Source organism: Pollicipes pollicipes, unplaced genomic scaffold (assembly GCF_011947565.3).
Source record: "Pollicipes pollicipes isolate AB1234 unplaced genomic scaffold, Ppol_2.1 Scaffold_4219;HRSCAF=4965_pilon_pilon_pilon, whole genome shotgun sequence".
In the NCBI taxonomy this organism is placed as follows: Eukaryota; Metazoa; Arthropoda; class Thecostraca; order Pollicipedomorpha; family Pollicipedidae; genus Pollicipes; species Pollicipes pollicipes.
Genome location: NW_023596448.1, coordinates 352,606 through 376,859, shown reverse-complemented (window position 1 = coordinate 376,859; position 24,254 = coordinate 352,606). Strand labels below are relative to the sequence as shown.

At 48.3% G+C, this 24,254-nt stretch overlaps 2 protein-coding genes across 2 annotated transcripts; one reads left to right on the top strand and one right to left on the bottom strand.

Moving 5' to 3' along the window:
* Positions 1 to 450: 450 nt before the first annotated feature.
* LOC119096000 (parkin coregulated gene protein homolog) lies at positions 451 to 4,888 on the bottom strand. The gene is made up of 4 exons (XM_037218871.1): positions 4,390 to 4,888; positions 3,823 to 3,994; positions 1,438 to 1,587; positions 451 to 869 (listed from the first exon to the last, which is right to left on the bottom strand). The coding sequence occupies exons 1-4, from the start codon at positions 4,612 to 4,614 to the stop codon at positions 709 to 711; spliced, it is 708 nt and encodes a 235-aa protein (XP_037074766.1). The 5' UTR covers positions 4,615 to 4,888; the 3' UTR covers positions 451 to 708.
* Positions 4,889 to 12,367: 7,479 nt separating this feature from the next.
* Positions 12,368 to 21,753, top strand: LOC119095592 (putative inorganic phosphate cotransporter). Its single transcript, XM_037218448.1, has 10 exons — positions 12,368 to 12,714; positions 14,529 to 14,749; positions 15,269 to 15,499; positions 16,220 to 16,307; positions 17,738 to 17,958; positions 18,310 to 18,395; positions 18,553 to 18,749; positions 19,246 to 19,401; positions 20,397 to 20,482; positions 21,126 to 21,753. The coding sequence occupies exons 1-10, from the start codon at positions 12,525 to 12,527 to the stop codon at positions 21,258 to 21,260; spliced, it is 1,611 nt and encodes a 536-aa protein (XP_037074343.1). The 5' UTR covers positions 12,368 to 12,524; the 3' UTR covers positions 21,261 to 21,753.
* Positions 21,754 to 24,254: the final 2,501 nt, after the last annotated feature.

Here is a 24,254-nt window from a genome sequence, read left to right as displayed (position 1 = left end):
ACGGCCACGGTGGCCTGCCGCCCGCTCGCCGATGTAACCGCCGCTCCCTCGACGCCCCGTGGCCCGCCGCGCGCGTGTCCGTGTGAGCCGTGCGGCCTCACGGGCTCGCCGCGGGACACGTCCGCGCTCGTGCGGCAGGTCCGTGGCCAATACAGTCGGGGGAGCGGTCACCGTGTGCTCGTCTTCGCGGACAACATACAGCGTGCGGCTCCGTCGTCACACGTCTCTGGCCGTGCCGGGGCGCGGCTGCTCGGCTTGGAGTGTGAGTTACGGGCGGCAGACTGCGCGTTCCTTTTCCCTGTTGTACCTGTGATATCGGTCTTACCCTAGCCGTGCTGGCATCAGCGCGTATGTGCGCGGCAGCGCGAGTCGCCCGTACGCGTGAGAGCCTCCATGCACACAGTTTTATCATACATGCTATGATAAGATGTCTTAATACATGTTCAGAACTGCAGATACGAGTTTATTTGCGTCTAATGCATAGCGCTGTGGTCTGCTGCAGCGGCGGGGTGGGGCTGGCCCGTCCCGCTCGACCTAGGCGTGGTGTGATGTAGCTGCGGTCTTTCGCGTCAAACAAGCGAGTCAGGCTAGGTGCGTGGTAATATTCAAAAAAGCTCGACAAGCACATTTGTGTGAAAGACGCTAGGACGTGACTGACGATTTAGCCCGGCGCCGGCGGGCGCCTCGGTCCGCGCTGCTCGCGTCGCACTAGTTCAGTACGCACGACTCGTATGTGGGCACCATGTACTTGATGTTGATGAATGCGTCCTCTCCGCCCGTCTTCTCGAAGATCTCGAGCGTCTCTTGGATGAGGTCGCCCAAGTTGGTGTTCTTCTGCTGCGAGTAGTCGATGCCGTCTCCCTGGTTGACTGAACGAGACGGTACCTTTAATGTTGGGCACGAACACTTCTGCGGAGCGAACAAGCGACGTTTCCGCCGCTTAGACATACTGCAAGCAGCACAGTAAGGGAGCACAGGGAAGGTCCGGGCCAGGGAGGGCAGTTGTGAGTTATCCACCCTTGTGGATCGGAAGAATCACATATTTTTTCCCGTTGCCTATTCTATACGCTGACGAGGCGAATACACCTGCTGGCTCCGTAGCCGACCTATAAGTTGCGGAGCAAGCGCTCCAAAAACTTGCCTTTCACGCCACTGGCAAACGCAAACGTCACCAATCTCCCCGAATGTCCCGGGGCCCGCACGATGCGCCTCCCGCAGAGTGCAGCCCTATAGTCAGCAGGCTTCGGGGGCATGACGGCTTTTAATCGGATGGACTCACCTCCCTCTCCCTCCCTTCCAGACGACGTGCTCAGTGGTCCCTACCTGACAAGAAGACAAAACATATCCCTCTACTCCAAACCCCCCGAGGCGACCACGGACGTGAGCAGCTCAAATACTGCTCTCGGAAACGGGGGGAAAGACGCACAGCAACCGTACCGTTCTTGTTGACGAACAGGTTGAGGATGGGGAGGATCTGGCGGTAGTAAGGCACCAGCGCCTCTCCCACGTGGTCGGCCGACAGCGCCAGGTGCTGCAGCACCTGCAGCGTCACGCAGAGGATGGACGGTGCCCGCGTGTTGAGCGCATCTGAAACAGCAGCAGCGCTAGGCTGGCGTCGGCCGTCCGGCCTGGTCGGAGAGTCACCTGCACGCAGGGTCTCTTCCCATGGGGCTGTGGCTGGAGGGAGGCATGCAGCTTATCTTCCAGTCCCCGCTTTACGAGGCTACAGAGCCACGATTTTAGTCAGCTGAATCGGGTCTTGCATTAGGACTGCTGCTTCTGTGAAAGTTCGAGTTGAGAAAGCCGATTTAGCTGCTGCAACGTGTCGGTGACTTTGAAATCGCAGTCAGGTTTATTAGGCTACACATGCATGGGATTAAGCGTTCACGTTAGCGCCTGCACGTGCCATCTCCGGCGGTTCGCGTCGCGTGCCGTCTTCTTATTGATCGAATTACCACAGCGGATCACGCTCATCTACACCTGGCCAGGAATGTCACGCTGGCATCTAAACCCCCGCTCCTAGCACTTGCTCATCACTCAACAAATGAACGGTGACGCCCAGCAACACCCGAACGAAACACACCAAAAGTAGGCGAAGAGGCAGCATGCCTAGGTCTACCTGCACACGTGGGCTTATTTGCCCGACCCAATTCACGAAAAGGTCCGCCTATTGCACGTTAACTCGCTCCTGCACGCCTGTTGCACGTCAACTCGCTCCTGCACGCCTGTTGCACGTGAACTCGCTCCTGCACGCTTCCCTGCAGAGCACAATGATCCGGCTGGCCTTTAGAAGCGCAGTCTTCGCTTGTTCGGCTGGTGTGTTTGCACTTATAGGTACGTAGTGCAGCAGTGTGCGGACGCGCGCACGGGGCTTCAGGTCAATAAAGCCACGAGGTACTCGCGTATGACACGTAAGATGGCACCTGTCTCCGCGCAATTTGCGATTTTTGTGCTCCGGAGACTGCCTTTCTTGCACATGATACATAAAAGTATGCACATGGAGGTGCAGTCATACAGAGTACAGCCACCGTCTGTCCACTGCAGAATTAAAAGAATGCACGTGGTATCGTGACGCGTGTGCACTTCGTGTCATGGGCCATGGGCCATGTTATAATCCGTTTTATCTGGTTGATAGATGATCTACACAGTGGAGAAGAGCTGTCGAGTAGGCGCCACCTTGACAGTGGAGAAGAGCTGTCGAGTAGGCGCCACCTTGTGGCTGTGCTTCACCAGCTAGTAGCTGTTATTGAGCCGTGACAGAATGGAGCATCTCGCGAGGTGTGTTGCACGTAGAAGTCACGCACGTATGAGTAGCGCCCGTCAATAAGCCGCACGTTTACAACGTAGCTTGGTATATGGCAAGCACTCAAAACGAATCCCGAAATCGAAATCGCGAGAAAATGAATTCTTCGGGCACCAGGCATGAGGTCGAAACCGGGGGGGGGGGGGGGGGGGGAGGGGGTCCTGAACTGATTTTGGACGATTGCATTTGCGTATGAATCCTATCTAGATTCAAGCTTGCAACAACAAGCTATAGCCTTCGTCCCCAACTCAGAATTAAGCTTAAACCAGCCAAGTTCTCATATATTCGAAGATTTGTGATTTATATACTAACTTATTCACAAATAAAATTAAATCAACAACCAACTGAATGTGACTTAATTCAAGGGACGCGCTTACGGGACGAATATTTTGCCGGGTACGTTTCGTGCAGGACAGATAATCGTGATCACAAAAGATGGCGGGGATTCCTGTCAGCACCGAGAGCCTATATCGCAAACGCCATGAGTTATGTAATGTTGATGTCGGCTTAATGGATTGATTAGCACCCATTACGATGTGTATCGCTGGCGATATCTGACTGCAGACAGTCTTCACTCTCGGCTAGTCCGGTGCAGTTTCTTGTGGAGCTCACGGGCAAAGACTTAGGCTTCAGTCAGGGCTCCAACTCCTGTGTTATGGAACCCATGGACTCGGACCCAGGCTTATGCGCTGTAGGGTTGATGGACTCGCACTGGGACTGAGTTTCCGAGGACCCGGGACTCCGGCTCAAACTCCCATAACATGAGTAGGGTAGACCTCACATGTGGACTCTGAGCGCAGACCCAAGAAATAAGATTGCAGCTCGAACTGAATTTTGCTTTGTCCGAATTTATACCTGTCGTATAAATTTCGGGACCTATCTTATATTTTTACAAAGGCCGCTTACTCTGAGGTACGGCAGACTACTGATGTGCTACGCGTAGACGGCTGTGCGGGTTAGAAGCATGGTATGAACTTCCTTACAGGCCGCAGCTGCCATTACCTCCATCGGGTACTTACTTTTGATAGGGATGATGAGCTGAGGCACCACTGGCAGAATTTTATCCTTTCCTCTGCGGAGGAGGTCGTGCACTCCTTGTCTAGCGAGGAAGTCGTAAGGATGCGTCAACTCGCACAGTCCATCGAAAAACAGTGGCAAGTAGTGATGAAGGTCCAGCTTTTCTATTGGTACCTGGGGACAATGAAGCTAGTCAATATTACATGCTATGAAATGTGCCTCTTCCGTTTAGGTGTGCTCGCTAATTTACGGCACGTCTAGTTGAAAGTCATTACTGTGTTAGTTTGGGAATTGCACGTAATTGAAATGTCACACAGATTATAGTACTTAACGCGGTTTGGTTGGGACAAAATTTTTCAGTTTTTAGTATCTTTTGGATACAGTGGCATGCTATCATTGAGCCTCATGACGGTAAACGGCACATTATGACATAAACGGCAAACGGCATTCGGCATAGGGAAACAACTAGGTACAGGAACAGAGCTAAAACAGTGCAAGCTGCGTGTGCAGTATTTAAGTAATGTTCGAATGTCCATACCGGACTAAAAGGTGTAATGAAAGGTACTTACCTTCCAGATAATTTTAAATCCCCGAACCACTGGTTCTAGGATAAGTGGAAAGTCGCCTCGTTCGTAATACAGCCGAAATGTCGTTGGCTTCGGCCTTCGGGCCTTGAAAGCACCAGCACATGGGGCGGGGATGGGTATTGTGTTATGCTGCCAAACTTCGATGGTAAACGCGGGCACAACGCGACATTTGGGGGAGAAGTTTGGCTTACAAGTCGCGAGTGACATGTCTCCCCACCTGACAGCCCCCCGACGTGATCAAGCGCCACACTGTTCGACGAGCAAGCTGGTTTGGCCGCCGGCTGGTTTGTTTGGTCGATAGAGGTCGGATGTTTCTGGGTAGCCGGCATGCGCAGTGCTTCAGATGGGTCTTCTCTTTTCTTTTAACGTTTATTTTGTGTGTGGGAAATCTGTTGAATTCATGCGAAAGTGGAAGCCAGGCGTCATGAAGATTTTACTCGTCATTGGACTCCCGCCCGTTATGGATCTTATGGACTCGGCTTCGTGACGCCAGCTGTAATTTCACGAATCGATTCGCCCAAGAGCTTAGTAAACACTTGGTTGCCATTCGCCTTGAAAAAAAAAAATAAACGACATGATGTGTATATGGAAAAATATGTTATCTCATATATGGGACGTCCTCGGATCGAAAGCGGTAGCAGAAAGTTTATGGCAAGGACAGCAGACGCTATCATTCATGTAGTTGTCAACGTTTTGATACATTGCGTATCATCACCAGGGCGAGTACAATGACACAAGCTCAGCTAAGTTACAATGAAACATTAAAACATTTGTCCGACCTTGCTAGACATGAAAACGGTCACAGTTAACGCAATTCAACACAGCCTTTCCGCGCATAAACATTACAGCTTCAAAATATACAAAAATCACGCGGCGAAGCATCCCTTTGACTCCGCATGAAAAATGTTACCTTATTAGTTGCAAAGAATGTGCGGGTCCCATGATAGTCGTCGGCTTTTTATGGTGAACATGAAGTGATTCAGAATACTAATATGAAGAAAATTGCCGCAACGCTCTCATACAGAGAAGTTTTTGATGTTGAAGTGAGTGTCACACGCAAGTGAATGGCATCGGATGGGCAAATGGTATGGGTTAGGCAGAATGCTGCCTACACGGTCAGACCTTCCCAAGTGCTCTCGCACTCTGCAGCGCAAATCACGAATAGTTGAACCCACGTAAGATGCTCCACACGAAGCCCAACAATATTTGTAAATGGCCGCAGAGACAGAACATTTGGAAAGCTTGTCTTTTTACTTAAAGAAAGATCCAACAGAGTTTACAAAAAAATATTTTATAGGATGAACTTAAACGGAAAGCTCTTTAACTTGCTGTTTTTGCACCATCTTGCTTAAAAGCGTCGGGAATGAATAAGAAAAGGCTGAGTCAAAAAGGGTGAAAAGGCGTGAGAACAGTGATTGACAGAGCTTTCCGTTAAGTTCCAACTATAAACACCTTAATTTTGAACTTGATCCAGTCAGATAATTCCTTCAGGGAAACGGCTTCCCATTTTCAACCATTAATAGTTAAATAAAAGGCTTCGATGCAAAATATGTCAAAATATGTCTAAAATATGTCAAAAGTTCATAAAGTCTTAGGGATAAATAAATATTTGGTGTTGCCTCATTTTGGAAAATAGTCGAGACAACTTAAAAATCGGCTTGCAACCCTGCCACAAGGTTTTTACCCTTTTCTGTCAGCTATAATCATATCAGTGAACTATTTTATTGTTGAATGTTTATTTAACTTAGAACACAAGCTTCCCAAACGTTCTATATCTGCATCCATACACACACACACACACACACACACACACACACACACACACACACACACACACACACACACACACACACACACACACACACACACACACACACACACACACACACACACACACACACACACACACACAACACACACACACACACACACACACACACACACACACACACACACACACACACACACACACACACACACACACACACACACACACACACACACACACACACACACACACACACACACACACACACACACACACACACACACACACACACACACACACACACACACCACACACACACACACACACACACACACCACACACACACACACACACACACACACACACACACACACACACACACACACACACACACACACACACACACACACACACACACACACACACACACACACACACACACACACACACACACACACACCCACACACACACACACACACACACACACACACACACACACCACACACACACACACACACACACACACACACACACACACACACACACACCACACACACACACACACACACACACACACACACACACACACACACACACACACACACACACACACACACACACACACACACACACACACACCACACACACACACACACACACACACACACACACACACACACACACACACACACACACACACACACACACACACACACACCACACACACACACACACACACACACACACACACACACACACACACACACACACACACACACACACACACACACACACACACACACACACACACACACACACACACACACACACACACACCACACACACAACAATATATATATATATATATCTCTCTCTCTCTCTCTCTCTCTCTCTCTCTCTCTCTCTCTCTCTCTCTCTCTCTCTCTCTCTCTCTCTCTCTCTCTCTCTCTCTCTCTCTCTCTCTCTCTCTCTCTCTCTCTAATCTATATCTATATTATCTATCTATCTACCTATATATATATATATATATATATATATATATATATATATATATATATATATATATATATTGCTGCGTTTCGTGCGGAGGATCCTACGTGGGGTCAATCTCTCATGGTTTAAATTGTAGAGTCAGTCACATTCAGGAAGGTCTGACTGACGGGTAGCATTCTGTCTAACCTATACCCTTCGGTCATCCGATACCATTTGCTTGCATGTGGCACTCACTTTAAATCGAACACTTCCCAGTATTAAGGCGTTGCAGCAATTTTCTCCACATTAGGAGATCAGAAAAATTTGAACATTCACCAAAAAAGTCGCCATTGAATACCATGGGACCTGCATATTCTTTGCAAATGGTAAGGCAGTCTTTTCATACGCAGTCAAAAGGGTATTTCGCTGCGTGATTTTTGTGTCTTTTAAAGCTATCCTGTTATGCGCAGAGGTCGTGCTGCGTTGTGTTAACTGTGATCATCGTTATGTCTAGCGATGTCCGATAATCACATAAAAAGTCACGTATTGTCTTTGAGATGAACTGGAACCTTTCAAACAGGTGGTGTACATCAGGTCTGTTGTAATTGGGTGCACTTAGCGGAGTGTATTTGTTTTAAGCGTCTTATCATGACGCCTGAAACTGCACGTAGAATGAGCCAGTGAAATGAAATCCATCAAAATCAAACTGTGCTGCTCTATCCGTCTGTTTTCACCTCGAAAAAAAATCCGCCACTCATAAAGCCACTTCTCTGCCTCAGATCTTCCTACATCTTCTGACCTAACAACAGCGAAGCAAACGCTTTCGTACTGTTAACGCATCTCCAAAAGCATGGGGGTAGGAACAGGGGGGGGGGGGGGGGTGGGGGGGAGGGCAGGGGGCCATGGCCCCCCTCCACTTTTCAAGGTGGCGGGCAATCAATGTTAACTGGCCCCTCGCTTTTCAGATTAAGGTTGCATTTGGCTTACTTTTGTACCGCATTAAACATGCATGCCGATTTACCTAGTTCACCAGCCATCTCCCTTGAGATGCGTCATTTTTTTCGTTTGCTCATTGGCTACACTTAGTGTTACAGCCGCAAGACCGACGCCGCACGGCCTGGAGACTGCAACGCCGGGTGTTGAGGCTGTTATTTCTATGACTTGCGAGCACGCATGTTCAACACCATATCACGTAGTTTTCTTATCAGTAGTCAGCTCTGACAGGATCTTGAGCATTATAAGACGAATATGGACTAGCCATGTTAATATAAATTATCAACCCCATTTCATCTGCAATATACATTCAGGGAGAACTCAATATGTCTGAAGAACACAGAAAAACATGGAACTGGTGTCTATGTGAAAACTGTCGGACTACCTGCGGTGATCAGGAACGTTGTTGCGTCAGTGAGGGTCCCTGTCCTGATCCGGGGCTATCTGCGCGGATCAGATGGCCTCCCGTGTCCTTCTAATGGCCTCCGCATCGACCAGGAGATCCCGCCCCGTGCCACCAGAATGATAGCCAGAAGACACTTCGCGATGGGACGGAATGGCCCTTCAGCCCTTGACCGGAAACGGTAATGTACACCTGGTGTTCTACTCAAGAGGCCCCTTACCCGGAAGGGAATAAGAGGTCTCATAATTGTTGAGTAGAGTGGGGCTCTCATTATTGTTGAAAAGCACGGGCAGAAATGAATTTAAAAAGCAAGCAATGTAATGTCACGTTTGCCTGAGAGCGTTCATTTCTTTCAGAATGCATTATTGAAACAAATTACATCAAAAGGCTTGAAGATGCACGCCCGCAGCTTCGAGAGCAAGGGCGAGGATGGTCTGAGTTGCAACTTCCAAAAAACCGGTAAGTTTCAACCACTGCAAGTGCCATCAGACGGCAGGCGCCACGCTAATCTGTCTTCTGGACAGATAAATAGTTGCGGAGACACGAGAAATGGAGATTTTACCTTCACTCTTCCAGTTCAACCACCAGATTCCAGCCTCACTTCGCGGTGCTTTAGCAGCCAATCTGTTCTTTTCATCGATCTAAAAATTGCACGCTGAAATATGCGCTCAGACTACATTTTAAATGCAAACCTGATGTCATGAAGCGTCCAAGGATACTCTCTCAGAAGCGTCGTCATTTTCGCCCACCCGTTGGCCACAACTTAATATTAGATGCTAGACCGACGCTGCGCGGCCTACGGAAACCCCAACACCTGGGGTCGAGGCTTGTGTTTCTAGAATTTCGGAGTGCGCATGCTCAAAATTACGCCAAATAACTTGAATAACTAGTTGATTTAAGTGTTTAAAGGTAATAATTTCAGAAGCGTTGTCTTTTTCGTCCACCGGTGGGGCACGGCTAAATGTTAACTGCTGGGCTAACGCTCCGAGGATCGTGGAGACTGCAATGTCTGGTGTCGAGGTTTTTGTTGCTAAGATTCGCGAGCCAGCATGTTAAAAGACACGTTACATGAATTATATCACTAGTCAATTCTGACTGAATGGTGAACATTTTTAGACAAACATGGCTTGGCGATATTAATACACATTGTTGGCCACTTGATTTGCAATACAATTTTCGTCTTCAAATTTGGATCAAACAATCGATCTACAATCTACCTTCGCGATGTCCTCAATGTCTGTAGAACCCAGATGAAAAATTCACAAAGCTTCTGAATTTTATCGATTAAGAAAGAGTCAGTTGACCATTGTAAATTAAGAGCGCCGGTGATTTCTTCCGTGCAGTCGTTCAATGCCTGATTTCTGCAGCTTATTGATCTTAAAATGCAAACAGGATTGAGTTCACGGCAACTCCTGGTTTCTGTTCTGGTTACAAGGTAAAAATAACAATAAAACGAAGAAAACCGTGTCACTTGTTAACCAGCAAGCCATATCCGGGGATTTGGGGGAGGGGGTCACCATAAGATGGGCTTTGTCAGCCCTGTGTTCCCCCTTGGCAAGGCTCTGGCTACGCCCCTGCCTACACACAAAAACAGATCAAGTCGCGTACGTTGCATGATGCGCAGTGAAGTGTCCGTCGGGCCAATCCATTCCTAAGGCAGACAGCCTCTCGGGGGCTATTTTTCTGCGATGGTGTGGTATAAAGGAAAACAATTGGGGAAAAATACTGTTGCAGGTGTCCAACACATGTTTCATACACCATGTAGAAGTAACGCTGATCCAAAAGTATGCAACAAAGTAGCCACACGATCAGCTCGCAGTCAGTCATGCGGGAGACATCCAGGCCAGGGCAGTGACCACCGACGGCGGACAGTAGTAGGACCCAGATAAGGAACACATGACAGATGGGCCTTATTGGATGGCCTGATTCTTAAAAGTGAATCTCCACTTTTATGGATTTTGTCACATTCGTTTCTAGCATTTTCAAGCTCCCGAATTTGATTCAGCCTAAAATGCTGCGACAAGTCTTGTTTCTTGAAAAGCAGCCAGCGAAATGAATGCGCATAAAAAATCTGACGCATTGTGAACCATCGATCCACTTTCAAAATTCTCACCAGCCTATATCCATGCCGTATTTTGGCATCTACACTGTGGTGGCAAATGCTTCCTTAATGACCCAAAATACCTACCCGCTCGTGGAATTTCGTCTCCTCAGGAAAGACAATGTAAAATGGACGAATCATCTAGGGAAGCTGAATAGCCTTATTTGCCAAATGACAGATGGGTCGAACAGGCAAGATTGTGCACCAGTGATAAACAGCTCTAGATGCATATCTAGCAAAGCAGCCATGACATTTGAATAAAGAGCGATAACAGCCTCCATACCCCCCCCCCCCCCCGGCCATCGGGCTCGCTTTCCAGGAAAAAAGCTTCTGAAGTACATCCTGAGCTTGGCCCCCACTTTTGGAAACGCTCGTACGCCTATGTCCAAAAGTAAGGAAAGTTTAGATGACGCTCGCACTGCCAGGGTGCACCCGCATGAGTTTCTGAGAATGCCTCTTCAGCATCTTGTGCAACTGCGCCCAAACTTTAGAACGCCTATGGGACATCCATTGCCAGTGTTTTGATAACAAAAAACGTGATTCTAGCTTTTCTGGTTTCAGGGCACTGGTGGTCCATGAGGGACACTGCGCGGGAATCTACGGCCTGCGCGGACGGCGGGCGCCAACTTACGATGCCGCGGAACGCACGGGACGGGCCGGCATTGCCACATTGACGGAGCCCTGTGTTATGAAGATATGCACCATTGTACTTGGAATTGAACACGTAACACACCTGTGAAAGCCTTGTGTTACCACAAGGCACGGTCTCGCAGGTATGATGTTGTAAAGCCTAAGAAGCACAATTTTCTGGAAGATTTGACCCTAGGCCACCTGCCATGATGGGCTAGCTATTGACCTAACAACATACAGACTAGTACACAATCGCAAGATCTCGCTGCGACCAATCAATCGGTGTTTTCCTCTAAGCCCAGTTGTATTATTTTGGAAACGCCAAGGGTTTCATTGCCCCCCCCCCCCCTCCCTCCCCACTATCAACCTTAGTTATGAAAGATGGTAAAGCAAGGAAAGAACATATATTTTCCTATGCTAAATTTCTCACAGACGCCCGTGTTTTCATCGTTTACGAGTCATGTCCGACAATATTGATGTCACTGAGGTTTGCGACGTACTCAGCTATCGAGGCAATAAGGCGTTGCCTGCTTTTCACTTAAGCAAGAAGGGCAAGCATGTGTTACACAATGCAAATTTTTATCCTCTTTTTTAAGGATTAATCCGCACCTTTGGAATGTTCACATATTTCTGGGATCAGAGCTCACACTAAGCAGTGATTTTTATGTGAGCCCTGACCCCTACCATTTAATTGTGCAATGTCATGTGGCGGGGAAAATGCCACATCGATCCGGATCACATCGATCCCACCCCTAAACAATCGGCACGTTTCATTTCTTACGCATGAGCGGCATCATTTTGTTTCGTTACGAAACGTATGTTATGCCTTGTGACCTGTTTGCGTATGAATGATAATTTAGGTGTTTCGAAAAAGTAGAATATCGTTACTGTCACCTGGAGGCCATCTGTTGGCTATCCTATTATCGTGTCGTGTTGATGCTAACGCCTCGAGTAGTTTCATAATTCCCTTGCGATTCTTGTTTCACTGTGGAACAAAGAATCCATGCACACCAAAGGAGGTTCTTTTGCAACCAAGCGCGCGTGCTTTCCATTTACTTTTTAGAAACAGTTGCATATGAACAAAGAATTTCACTCCTTCCACCGTGCAGTGCAAAAAAGAACCGAAGAACTTTTTGAGATTATCAAACCTTCTAACATGATTTAGAATTTCAGTCGTTTGAATATCCCACAGTTGGTTCACGTTTCCGATACCAACAGCACGTGAAGTTCATTAGCTGCAAGGATCAAGATGAGTACCGGAAGTAGACCCGACAGCAGGGCCTCTGGGCCAACGATCATGAGCGCTGGCTCCAGACCAGGCATAAACTCCAATGCCTCACTTCCATTTCGTTCGGCCCTGGATGTTGACATTGTTTTTCCCAAGAAAGATGACAGCACTCATGCAGCGCGAATAACGTCTGCTCCTCATGGGATGTGTGGTATGTATTTGAAAGTTGAAGCACTCTGTGTTGTCTTCAAAGTTGAAGGCAGTATATTTGCTTTACATTACAGATCTACATGATATAAATGCTCTGCTATGCTGTTTTGTTCACAAGCCCCCAGGTGCTGTCATTTTTAGACGTTTTGTGTTTTTCACAGATGTGTCCTGTGAAGACATTATCTAATAGGTCAAATCTTATTTACGAACACCTGTGTTTGATTATTTTCTATTTATTTCATTAGCTTTTCCAAACGAAAGCTTTTCAGGACGCCTGTTGTTTCATGCGCAACTTAAGGCCATGCCTGTCATTTTTAAGTTCAGGAAGCCTGACTGATTTATTCTCGTTTTGTATTTCCTGGCTTTTATTGTATGTCGATACGTTTGCCAAGCGCTGCTGCTGCTTTTATTCTGTCACATGCATAGCCAAGTCACGGCAGGCAGGGTAAACGTACTCCTGGTCCGGCACGCGGACCTGGCCGACCCCACTGAACGCGACAAATCTTCGACACTGGCTGTATCCTAGAAACTGATGACTTAGGTATGTGAGACCAACATCATATATACATGCACGAAAGTTTAAATTACATGACAACAGGTAGTTAATAATCATTGCTAGCCAATGTCACAAGTGTGTTAACATATTCAATTCCCAAAGCTGATTCACCACAAGTAGAACTTTGCGTTCGATAACAAACTAACGGTAATTTAGTTAATATGTGAGGGTGAAATAAAGATGGCCTGTTTATATTTCCGCTGGAAAGCAATTGTCGAATCGTTGGATACGGTATTGTTGTCGGATACATAGGAGTAACTACACTTTGCGTCACAGTGCAGGTAATTTGTGCTTGCCAATCAACTCCAACCTAATGTTGGTACACAATCACGCGTCATATCACATATCACATAGTCAGGTAGCTATCGGGGATGCATTTTGTTTCATCACAAGCAGCCATACCGGCGTGAGGCTAAGAATGCATCACAATACAACTACCCCCCCCCCCCCCCCCAAAGGACATCGCATGACTATACTTAAAGGGACGGGACGTTTCAAAAAATTTGTCTGCTGCAATGCGCACGAAGTTCCATGGCATTCATCTGATTCATTTGTTTTCCTCCTTTGCCAATCATTTTACTCTCTACGCCACAACGTTCTACAACGTTTGGGTCTAAGCATGAACCCAATAGCAGGTCAGTGACCGCCATGAGTAATGCATTGCGCTAATCATTTTTTTTTCTGTCACGTGCCAACCAACGGCAAAGTGGATAAATGATGGAGTTTCAGATGTTTGGGACTTATCAGGATGGAAAACCGTCTTTTGGGACCGAATATTATCCTCTTGTTGGTGAAATTACGCTCTGGGAACTGTTAAGCTTTGCTAATCAGTGTATTTTTGTTCTATTTTTCAGCCGCAAGATGACACTTTTTTGCTAGGAAAAATATGAGCGGATACCTGCCTTTACACAAATTGACACCCCTGGATACCGGTTATTCGCCTTGGTTGACCTCGGAGAAGGGGAAAATGAACGTTAATTCGCCGCTTCTGTCTTTATCTCGCAACCAACCAAAAATCTATATTGCACTACAAACGCAGACACAATGCTTCGAAACGTAGGGTAAACAGCAAAACATCACACAATAACTCACTCTGCACTAAAACGCGACTAAGCACTGTTATTTTGGGTTGTAAAAGCCAAGACGTCCTCCAGATGAGGCAGATGCTCTGTGAGCGACCCACGGGCTGCTGACAGCACTATTCTACCACAGCCGACTGCCACTGGTCGGTGTCCTGACGATCTCAATGGTGCCACCAGGTCGCATTAGCCACCGGTACGTCTTCGCCACGCTCTGCTCCATGGGCCTGGCCATCACGTACGGCCTCAAGGTCAACTTCCACGTCTGCATCGTGACAATGATCAACCACACGGCCCTGGCCAAGACCGGCGAGGACGAAGGCCACGGTGGCGGCGGCGAGAGCAATTGCGTGGCCAAGATGGCCAACGGCAGCAAGGCCGCCGATACCGGCCCGATGGATGTACGTCTGGAGAGTCCGCCGCCGCGCTATGCACACTCGGTCGGCAGCGGAGGCTTACTTCGGGATTGGGGCGGCCGAGAACTGGCAACATGTGTTCAGAGGGGTTTGACTCTCCGGAAAAGTGCAGACTATGAAATGTGGCGCAGGCTTCATGCAACACATGCGGTAGTACTAACAGCTGTGCTGTAATTCCAAAACTTGCTTGACTATTAGCGCATTGGATTAACTTTAACGAAATTAATCGTTGCAGAACGCTGACTTTTCTGACGCGTTTCTTGACACTGGCAACTTTGACGACAATGAGCCTGTAAAAAGACTGACTAACATTTTCGTCGTACAGCCGGCAGCGAATCCCATGATTTCATTCCATACTTTTGGCATGCAGCACAAACGAACAGCACACCCAGCCATAATTTTTCAGGCACGTCCCAGAGTTTTTGCGCTGCAAAATTATTGGATTATATCGCCGGCCACTCGGCCAAGTATCTCAACCCAGCCATCACCGCGTCGCTCTTCCAGGGGCCGTTCACCTGGAACCCGATCATCCAGGGCGTTCTGCTGAGCGCCTACTTCTACGGCTACCTGGTGACACAGCTGATCGGTGGTCGGCTGTCGGAGGTGTTGTCCGCCAAGTGGACATTCGGGGTAGCCACCCTGCTCAATATCGTGTTCACCCTTCTGACGCCCACCGCAGCTTACACCAGCTGGGGCGCTCTGCTGGTCATCCGCATCTTGGAGGGCATGATGGGGGTGAGGCTATGCGCAATCAAGGGTCATCAAAGTTAACGTCATCTTCTTGGTGCATGCAGTGTCATAAAGAACAAGTAAAACTGACAGAAGCACGTGCACGAACAGGTGAACCTGTCATTCGCAGGATCTTGCATAATACCAGATGCTGGCTAAACAATGAAAGGATGTCAATTTTTATATGACCGCTTCGGTGTGGGTTACCATATCATGATCGTGCATTACCATGTGTGATAACGACATGGTAGTCATTGGTTGATAGGCGTCGACTCATTTTGGTAACGCAGTGATGACGCTCGTTTGAAACGACAGCAGCTTTTATGAAAACGCCCGTGGCAAATTTTTAAAACAAGTTCGGAATGACCTGACAGCATTGTTAAGACATGCTAGCACCATTTCAGGTATCTGTAGGCGATACGTTGTCTTCAAAAGTGTCATAAGTTATGTCACAAGTTACAAGGTATGCTACGTCATGCTTTGTGCCAAAATAATTGGGTCACATTATCTTGCAAATCGGATTCTCATGCCAGATTTTGTACAAAAGTTTTGCATTATTTGTATTTTTTAAAATTTATTTTTATTTATTTCAATGCACTTCCGGCAGTGTCCGAATTGAAGCGTGCCATATCTTTTCAAACCTCTGTATTTTTAGTTATCGACACATGATAACAGTATAATCACTAACACGATTTGTCGTTGTCAATGGCTTCGTGTTCTTTCCAGGGCGTGACTTTGCCCGCTACGCACGTGTTGCTGTCGAAATGGTCTCCAAAGTCAGAGATGAGTCGGTTGTCGTCGGCCGTCTACGCAGGTAATTTTACCCCACCAACCAGGCTGGAAAACGACTTCGTCGGTCTTAGATGAAATGACTTAAATGAAATTAAACAAAAGAAAATGCTTTCTTCGGTCCTTTTCCCAAATGCCGTTTGGCCATTGTAAGCGGTTGCGTAAGTTATCAAAAATTACCGCTTCCCCAGGACAGCTATTGATGCTAAGTAAAATGCACTTTACCGCGTCTAAGGCAACCAATCAGTGTTGAGGTTTCAGTACCAGTAAATAGTCGATCATACGCAAAATGCATTGACTTGAGACTCATTTATTTATAAGCAAAACAAACCATACCCCAAAAGCGCCATTTTATTTCGCATTACAATCCTGTGCCAGGCAACACCAGACGAAGGATTGTGATACGAAATATAGCGGCATGTCTTTAGCCTAGTTTGTGTTTCTTGCATTTCTTTGACGGACGCCAAAAAATGTTAAAACTCATTAGTGAGCGAAAAGTCAACCAGTCGCGTCCAGCAAAGAATTGGAAGAAAGTTTGTCTTCGATGTGGCAGCGGGGCCGTTTTTCGAATGTGGCTTAACTGCTATATAGAATCTGGTAGCCTGACACGAAATGTGGCCAAGCGACCACACTCATGCCTATGAATATCGTGAGCTTTGTTAGAAATTAATTCAAGGATGGGTTATCATAAAAGATACAAAATGTCTTAGGCGTCAAATTACGCTAGATTGACGTTGTGTTATTAAAATCTTACCAAATTCTCAAGTGCCTTTATATATTTTATCCTCGACATTTGGGCAACCGGTTAGTCCTCTCAAGCAATAAAAGGGTGAGTATTATAGGCCTGCGCACGGTTGCGGGGGCAGGGCGGGGGGACGCTGCTCCAAGCTATCTGCTGTCCAACACCACTTGAACGACCTGCCTCATGACCGGGCTCATCCGTCTACACAACGGGTTCCTTTGTTTGATTCATCACATGACGATCATTTTGTGGATAGAGATGGGTCCAGATGCAATTTAACTGATTACGGCTAATTGAATGGTAGCAACTAATAGCAACTAACAGCTGATGTAGTTGTTCTGGGAACCAGAGTGTTTATCATTCGCGGGTAGCATCGCGGATAACATACTGTAGAGGGATTAGGGATAGGCGAAAACTCCCTTATTGCCGTGCTGTCGGAATTACTGTTTATCGTATTTATTTGACCACAAACACTCCATACGCACATACACACACACGTACACGCAAACGCACACTTTAACTCACACGCACACACTCACACACCGTACGTACACTCGCTTCACGGTTCCACCCTCACCAACGGGTTTTCCAAATGCGACGAGAACGAGCAAGGCTGTCCCAAACCCCTTCTTCGTGAAATCAGCGCCGACGGTGGGCGGTCATCCTGAGGTGGCTGCGCGCCGACCTGAGTCTGCTGTGCTGCGTGTCGGCAGGCCTCTCGCTGGGTACGGTGCTCTCGGTGTCGTCGACGGGTCTGATAGCCGGCACGCTGGGCTGGGAGGTGGTGTTCTACATACACGGCAGTCTGGCGCTGATCTTCATCGTGCTGTGGAGCACGCTGGTGTACGACTCGCCCGCCTTCCATCCCTGGATCTCATCGAGCGAGAAGAACCTCATCATGGACTCGACGGGCCACGACCACCACCATAAGGACGTGAGGCCCATACTCTCGCCGACTAGCCGATGACGGAGAGACTGCCGCACAGCTATTGACCAAGGAACAGGGGATTTGAGGCGTCCAGGCGGCACTGTGTCGCTCGGGCTCGACGTGTTGAGTTATTGCAAGCTGCATGGCGCCACCGTGGATACCATGTAGCCCTTCAATTTTGAGATGAAACGAAACATTTATCATGAACTTACAACAGCGAAGGAAAAAGGAGGGAGCGTGGGTTGTACCATGCCCACCAGACCCAATGGTCTCACAAGTACATGCAGCATGTGGTCCGACTTCGGCCTGAACAGCATGCAGTCGGGATGAAGCAGCTTAATATGTGCTTCCTTTCAGAGTCCGCCTGTGCCGTGGAAGGCCATTTGGATGTCTAAACCATTCTGGGCCATCTTGATATCTCACACCGGCAGCAACTTTGGATGGTACGTGCCTGAGCCTCTCAATGCTAAGCTTAAAAAGTTGCACTCATGAATTATTCCGCCCGAGCATGACATCAGTGTGCAAGGAGACGCAGTTGACTGATTGCAAAATTATCGCGTGTCAGCCTGTACGATTTACTCTGACGTTTGCTCTCTGCAGGTACATGCTGCTGACTGAGCTTCCCAGCTACATGTCGGGCATCCTCGGGTTCGATATCAAGTCCAACGCCCTCCTCTCGGCGCTGCCTTTCCTCGTCATGTGGGTGTACTCCATCCTCTTCGGCAACCTCATGGACCACTTGGGCGCCAGAGGCATCATGACCAGGACTCAGATGACCAAGCTGGCCACTGGCATCGGTTAGTGCTTCAAGTAGCATTATGGATTTCACGGGAAAAGGCAGCGTACTTAGAATTAAACTGCTGCTGTGCGATGATAATCGTACGAAACACGCTGACTGGTGCCACGAACTAACACTTCACTCTGGACGAATAACTGCAGGACAAAACTTTGACGAAGACTAAATGACTTTCCTGCTGGCATAGCATAGCCGGCATAACACCGCGGTTTTAGCAGGTTCTGTCCTTTCTGTAGGACAATGTAGACGAGACCGCTTCTCATGGCCTGTATGTAAATACCCTACCGTTTCGCTGCTCGTGGAGGGCTTCAGTAACGTTCGCCTTTCTTATGATATGGTGGCCTTCGCATTGATATTTTCAGTTTGTGTAATGATCTGAGCTTTGTATTACCGGCCTCTGACGTCTACGGGAGTGCCCAGTCGCCCTTACCAACTGCCTCGTTCATACCGCAATCTGTATTGGTCTCGCTTCGCTAACCTGGGACCTATGTGGCCAGCCGCTTTCATCCCAGCCATCTGCCTGGTGGTGGTCACGTTTGTGGGCTGCGACAAGGCGCTGGCCGTGTTCCTGCTGACCTTGTGTACCGGAACGTTCGGCTCCATGTACAGCGGCTTCCTGGCCAACCACATCCAGATCGCTCCCATCTTCGCCGGTACGGAGAGTAGCGGAGAGACCGGAGCGGGTGTGCTGGCTCAGAAGCCGAGGAGACACTGCGCTGTGCGGGCTGGCTTGCTATGTACATAGGGCGATGTTGGCTTCAAGGATGGAATAATTGCTTTGGTGATCGCTCTCGTTTAGTGTCTAAGTATGCACATGATGTTTTAACCCGTTAATGCTCCGGTGGTCAAGTGTCATGGAGTCCTTGGGACTGAGTGATGCTTGGTTTCAACCATGCACGCGTAGCAATTCAAATTATATCCTTGGCATAGCTCAAATTCAAACCAGGCTCCTCTGATTGCGAGTCTGGTGCTCCACCAATTGAACTCAAGGAGAAATGCAATCTATCAGTGTAGGACTTGGTGCTGTTCATCTGCTGGATGTGGGGGTTTTCCTGCAGAATTGGGTACCGTATTGGGCTGATACGCTTGGCTTACCGGTGGGGTTGTTAACCAATGTCACGTGTGCTGCTTCCTGAATTTTTATAAATTTCCAATGTTGATTTGTGTCTGATTGTTACCTCATTCCATGTTGATCGGTGATCGCCGTCTGACCATAAAGGTTCTGCCTCACCAGACTTAGGGTCTCCCTCTGGATGGTTACCTTCTATTCCCCCCAGTCAGACCGACAGAGGGTGTGCTGTCCACGCCCCTTTGTAGGACCTACCACAGCTGCGCAGCATGTCTTATATGCAGCTCTTCGTCTGTTCCTTAGCCGTTAGGCGTTGGTGCTCTGACTTTGGTAACTGATCTCTAGAGAATTGAGCTGTTTCCGAAGACTCCCCTGATGTTGCATACGGTAGTCGCAATAATTTTTTCATTTGTGGTACTAATACCCCGCCTCAGTCCCTTCTTAAAAAGGCATCGGTTGTTTCAAAAGCTGATCGCTGAATGGCCTACAACGGTTCACGCGAGAGCAAGTGTTAGCATAGGGACTGAAGATGTCACTGGGTGCAGCTATGGCGTCTCACCGAAGCTGGCTGGTTCACAGGGACCCTGATGGCAATCACCAACACAGTAGCCACCATCCCGGGCATGGTGGTGCCCAGCTTCGTCGGCGCCATGATCCATGAGCACGTGCGTGTACAGTATATAACTATATAACCACGTGCAGCGTATCGCACGTGAGTGCTGCGCTGAACACTGCATCGCACCGCACTGAACCTCGCAGCGCCGTGCAGCAGTCCCACGCGGTACAAGAGTGGTTCAGTCCTCCTGGCACCACACGTGCGCGTAAAGCACAACATCGGTCACTTCATTACTGTACGTAGGGTACCTAACGCGAATAGTTGATGCGCTTTGTGTGGGAGATTGCACTGTTCGATGCCACGCATACTACATCAGTATGCATAATCTCTGAACTGTAAAGTTCCGTACTAGAAGTCACTTCGCAGTCATTTTCGGTATACACTGTCGAATCATGAGCTCATTGCGCTCACTTCGAGTCGAGTGAACGGACATGCTGTGTCCATGAGCTCGTTGTCTTTCCTGCCGTCAGGAAGGAAGGTGGAGGAGGAGAAAGGGCACAGCGAAGTAATCGTCTGGCTAGAGCCCTGAACTTCTCATCTCTCTTCAAAATAATGTGTAATCCTTCGACGGAAATAGTTCACATTGTCATCAATGACAAAATTGGATGGGGAAGGTGTGTTGACATCACAATTGTATCTCAGTGTCCTGTGCATTACTGTCACCTCTGTCAGCGCAGCCCGCTCATCCCCAGAACACAATCGACAAGTGGCGCGTCATCTTCTGCACGACGGCTGGCATCCTGACGGCGCAGGGCATTCAGTACATGTTCCTGGCGTCGGGCGAGGAGGAAGAGTGGTCGAGCAAGGCGCACAATCCCGATGACTAAGAAATCGCTGGTGCTCCGCGGTGACCAACGGCGGTGGTGGCGCACCCTGCGCAGAGGGTCGGAGGCGGCCTCACCGAGTCGGGGCCGCTGGGTAAGGTCACTGACCGGGGACAGCGGTCGAGAGCAAGTCCGGATGTAAGACGGGAAACGAGTCCAGGAACCGTAAAACTGGCGGTGGAAGTTGGGCAGATCGCCGTGTCGCTGGACCGTGGCCTGGGTCGGGCTAGAGTGTCAGTCGAGTGAACGGGCCAGCGGCTGTTCAGCATATCAGCTGTCTGTCAGCTGCCGACCTCGCTTTGAGATCGATCAGCGAAGGCGTGCCAGTCAGCTGGCGCTGCACGCCTTTTAAAGCGCGACAGACTTGTCAGAATCACTAACGTAGTCTAGAAATGTAATGCAGTAACCTTAGCGTGGTTTTAAAATCTCGCATGAATGCACTTTAGCTGCAAATGCCATTGAAATTGTGACATGAAATACAGCTTGAACTTGTGAAGCGTTTTTGTATCAGAGCACGTGAGAAGCGTGTGTGTAGTTATGCCTTTGCGAGAGAAATCAGCAGGATTTCCCTCAGGGAACGGGATTGACAGAGACAGCTTACCAAACAATGCGAGATTAACATCACACTAACTGTGGACCTGGCGTGGAAGGACAGCCTTCTTCCCGTTGGACAGCCAATTGGCGCACGGTGGGATCCAGCCTGACTGTTCATGGGCCATCGGTACAGGCATATGATATGTTTATGCTTGCATGGTTACGAAAATACGGATTGCAGCCTAAAGGGCAAAGTTATTTGTACATTTTCTGAACGTGAACATCACTCATCAAAAGCATGGGTCATTACTGCTTCCATTAAAGCGAAGCCGCTGTTCGGATGTAGCTTGAAACATCGCTATATACACATCCGCATTATCACATCCAAAGGGACAAGCCATGCAAGCCTTACCTTACTTCAAAATTAGCTGATAATAAGTGGTTAAGCCAAGAAGTTGGGATCATTCTGGATATGAGGAAAAGCTTCAGGACAATGCGGTCATATCCAGCACTTCCTCCTCTACGCCTCAAAAAACCCACTTGACCGCTTCAACGTGCACAGTATCTCTGTATGAAGCTGAACATGGCTTGGTTCCGGTCGAGTCTTAATTTGTCGTGTGTGGTCTTATGACCCCCTTGCAACTTTGCACAACTCGCAGCACCTGCATTCTACACAAGCTCCGCGGATGTCCCAACATATTATGATATAAGAGAACATTAGCCCTTGCTCTGAAAGAGAGGGGGGAGGGGTCGATGCGACTCCCCCTTAAGTTTCCGAGGACCTCCTCGGCATATCTTGCAATTGCGTCCAAGTTTTCCAGCGGCCCATCACGAATACATCGCACGTTGATACATTGTATATATATATATATATATATATATATATATATGTATATACACACATATATATATATATATATGTATATACACACATATATATATATATATATATATATATATATATATATATATATTGGAAATGTGTCAATACATTACAAAAGACAATAGTCACATAAGACAGTAGTAACAGCCAAGGCGATATATACCAGGTGAAACCATCCCGACTACCCACTTCTCAGCAAAGATCCCTATTTGATGTCACCGGGGGCACATGTTTAACGCTGGGACGGCCCCGTGCGTGGTAACGGACACGAGAGGTCACACGTATTAAACACGTTTGGTGGGCGGAATGATTCGTAAAGTCAAAGTTGATATGAATCAATGAAAAAAACTTGACGGTTAAGCCTTGTTTTGAAGGCATTTCAAGAACCAAAGCGGTAGTGCAGGATCCAGGTAGGAAGCTATGCTAGGACGATCCGTCGCGTTTTATGCCCAAAAGTGTTCGGCATTAAGGCTTATCTATGGCTTTGGAGTCACCAAATGGCCTCAAAACTGCACCCTCGGGTTACCAGTTTATTTCGTGCATCACAGCTGCCGCTCTGCGGGGTACCTACCCCAAGCGAATCCATGAGGCTTCTGAGCCCCAGTTGGCATTTTGAATAGGCCTCGGTTTGACAGATCGCCCGACGAAACAAAATAGTTGCATCGATGTAGCCTATGACGGTGTAGCGGAGCGAGAGCAGGCGTATCTCCCATCTTGCTGACTGAGATATCTTTGAGGAGCAGTCGGGTATACCAGCGCAAGAAGCTTATAAGGTGCCCCAAGCTCCTCGGTCGTGGCTCCCGACCAAGATCTGGCCAAGCACATTCGCGCGGCTCCATCTAACAGGGACAGTCGAGTCAATGCACACTGGGGCCTAGTCATTCACCAGAGCTATGCCCTGACGGTTGCTGGTTTCATGATGCAAGAGGTGCCGCTGGTTTGCTCCACCTTCGCCTGGCAAAGACTGGATAAGACTTGCTCGATCCCTAACGAAATGCAGCCTCAGAGCGATCACAATCCACGTTCAAAACCTTTTGGCTGTGCATAATGAATGCAGTGCATCAATTCACAACTGAATATGCGTCGTTGGTCAGCAGGCTCAAGTTCTAAGAATGTCGGCCGTACAATGTTACCTCGCTAACGCAGAAGCAGGATCGGATGCACTCCAGCGGGTCCATGGTCTCCACTGCCGGCTTCACCACCGGGAGTGCTACATGGATGATGCCAGCATTGAGCTGGAATTTGGGAGCCCCGCGTCCACCTTGATAGCGCGCTGATTAAAGGCAGGGGACGTTCATGACGTGCTGGGTGAATGCATAGGTCCTCCGGCAGATGGCGCGTAGTGCGATAGCATTGGCGACATCAAATCCCTCCATCGACCTTTGGTCAGTCGATGCCGGCTGAGTTGCTAAATTGAGTGAACGAGTTGCTGCCGGCTGAAAACGACCGCGGTCTGCATGTACTGCAGGTTCCGAATATTCCACAGGAGCTGGAACAGTGAGCAAGCCATCCCCGAAGCCAGTTTAGACGGTTGGTTCGGTGCTGGGCATGCGACTTCATCCGCCGAAAGTATGAGAGGC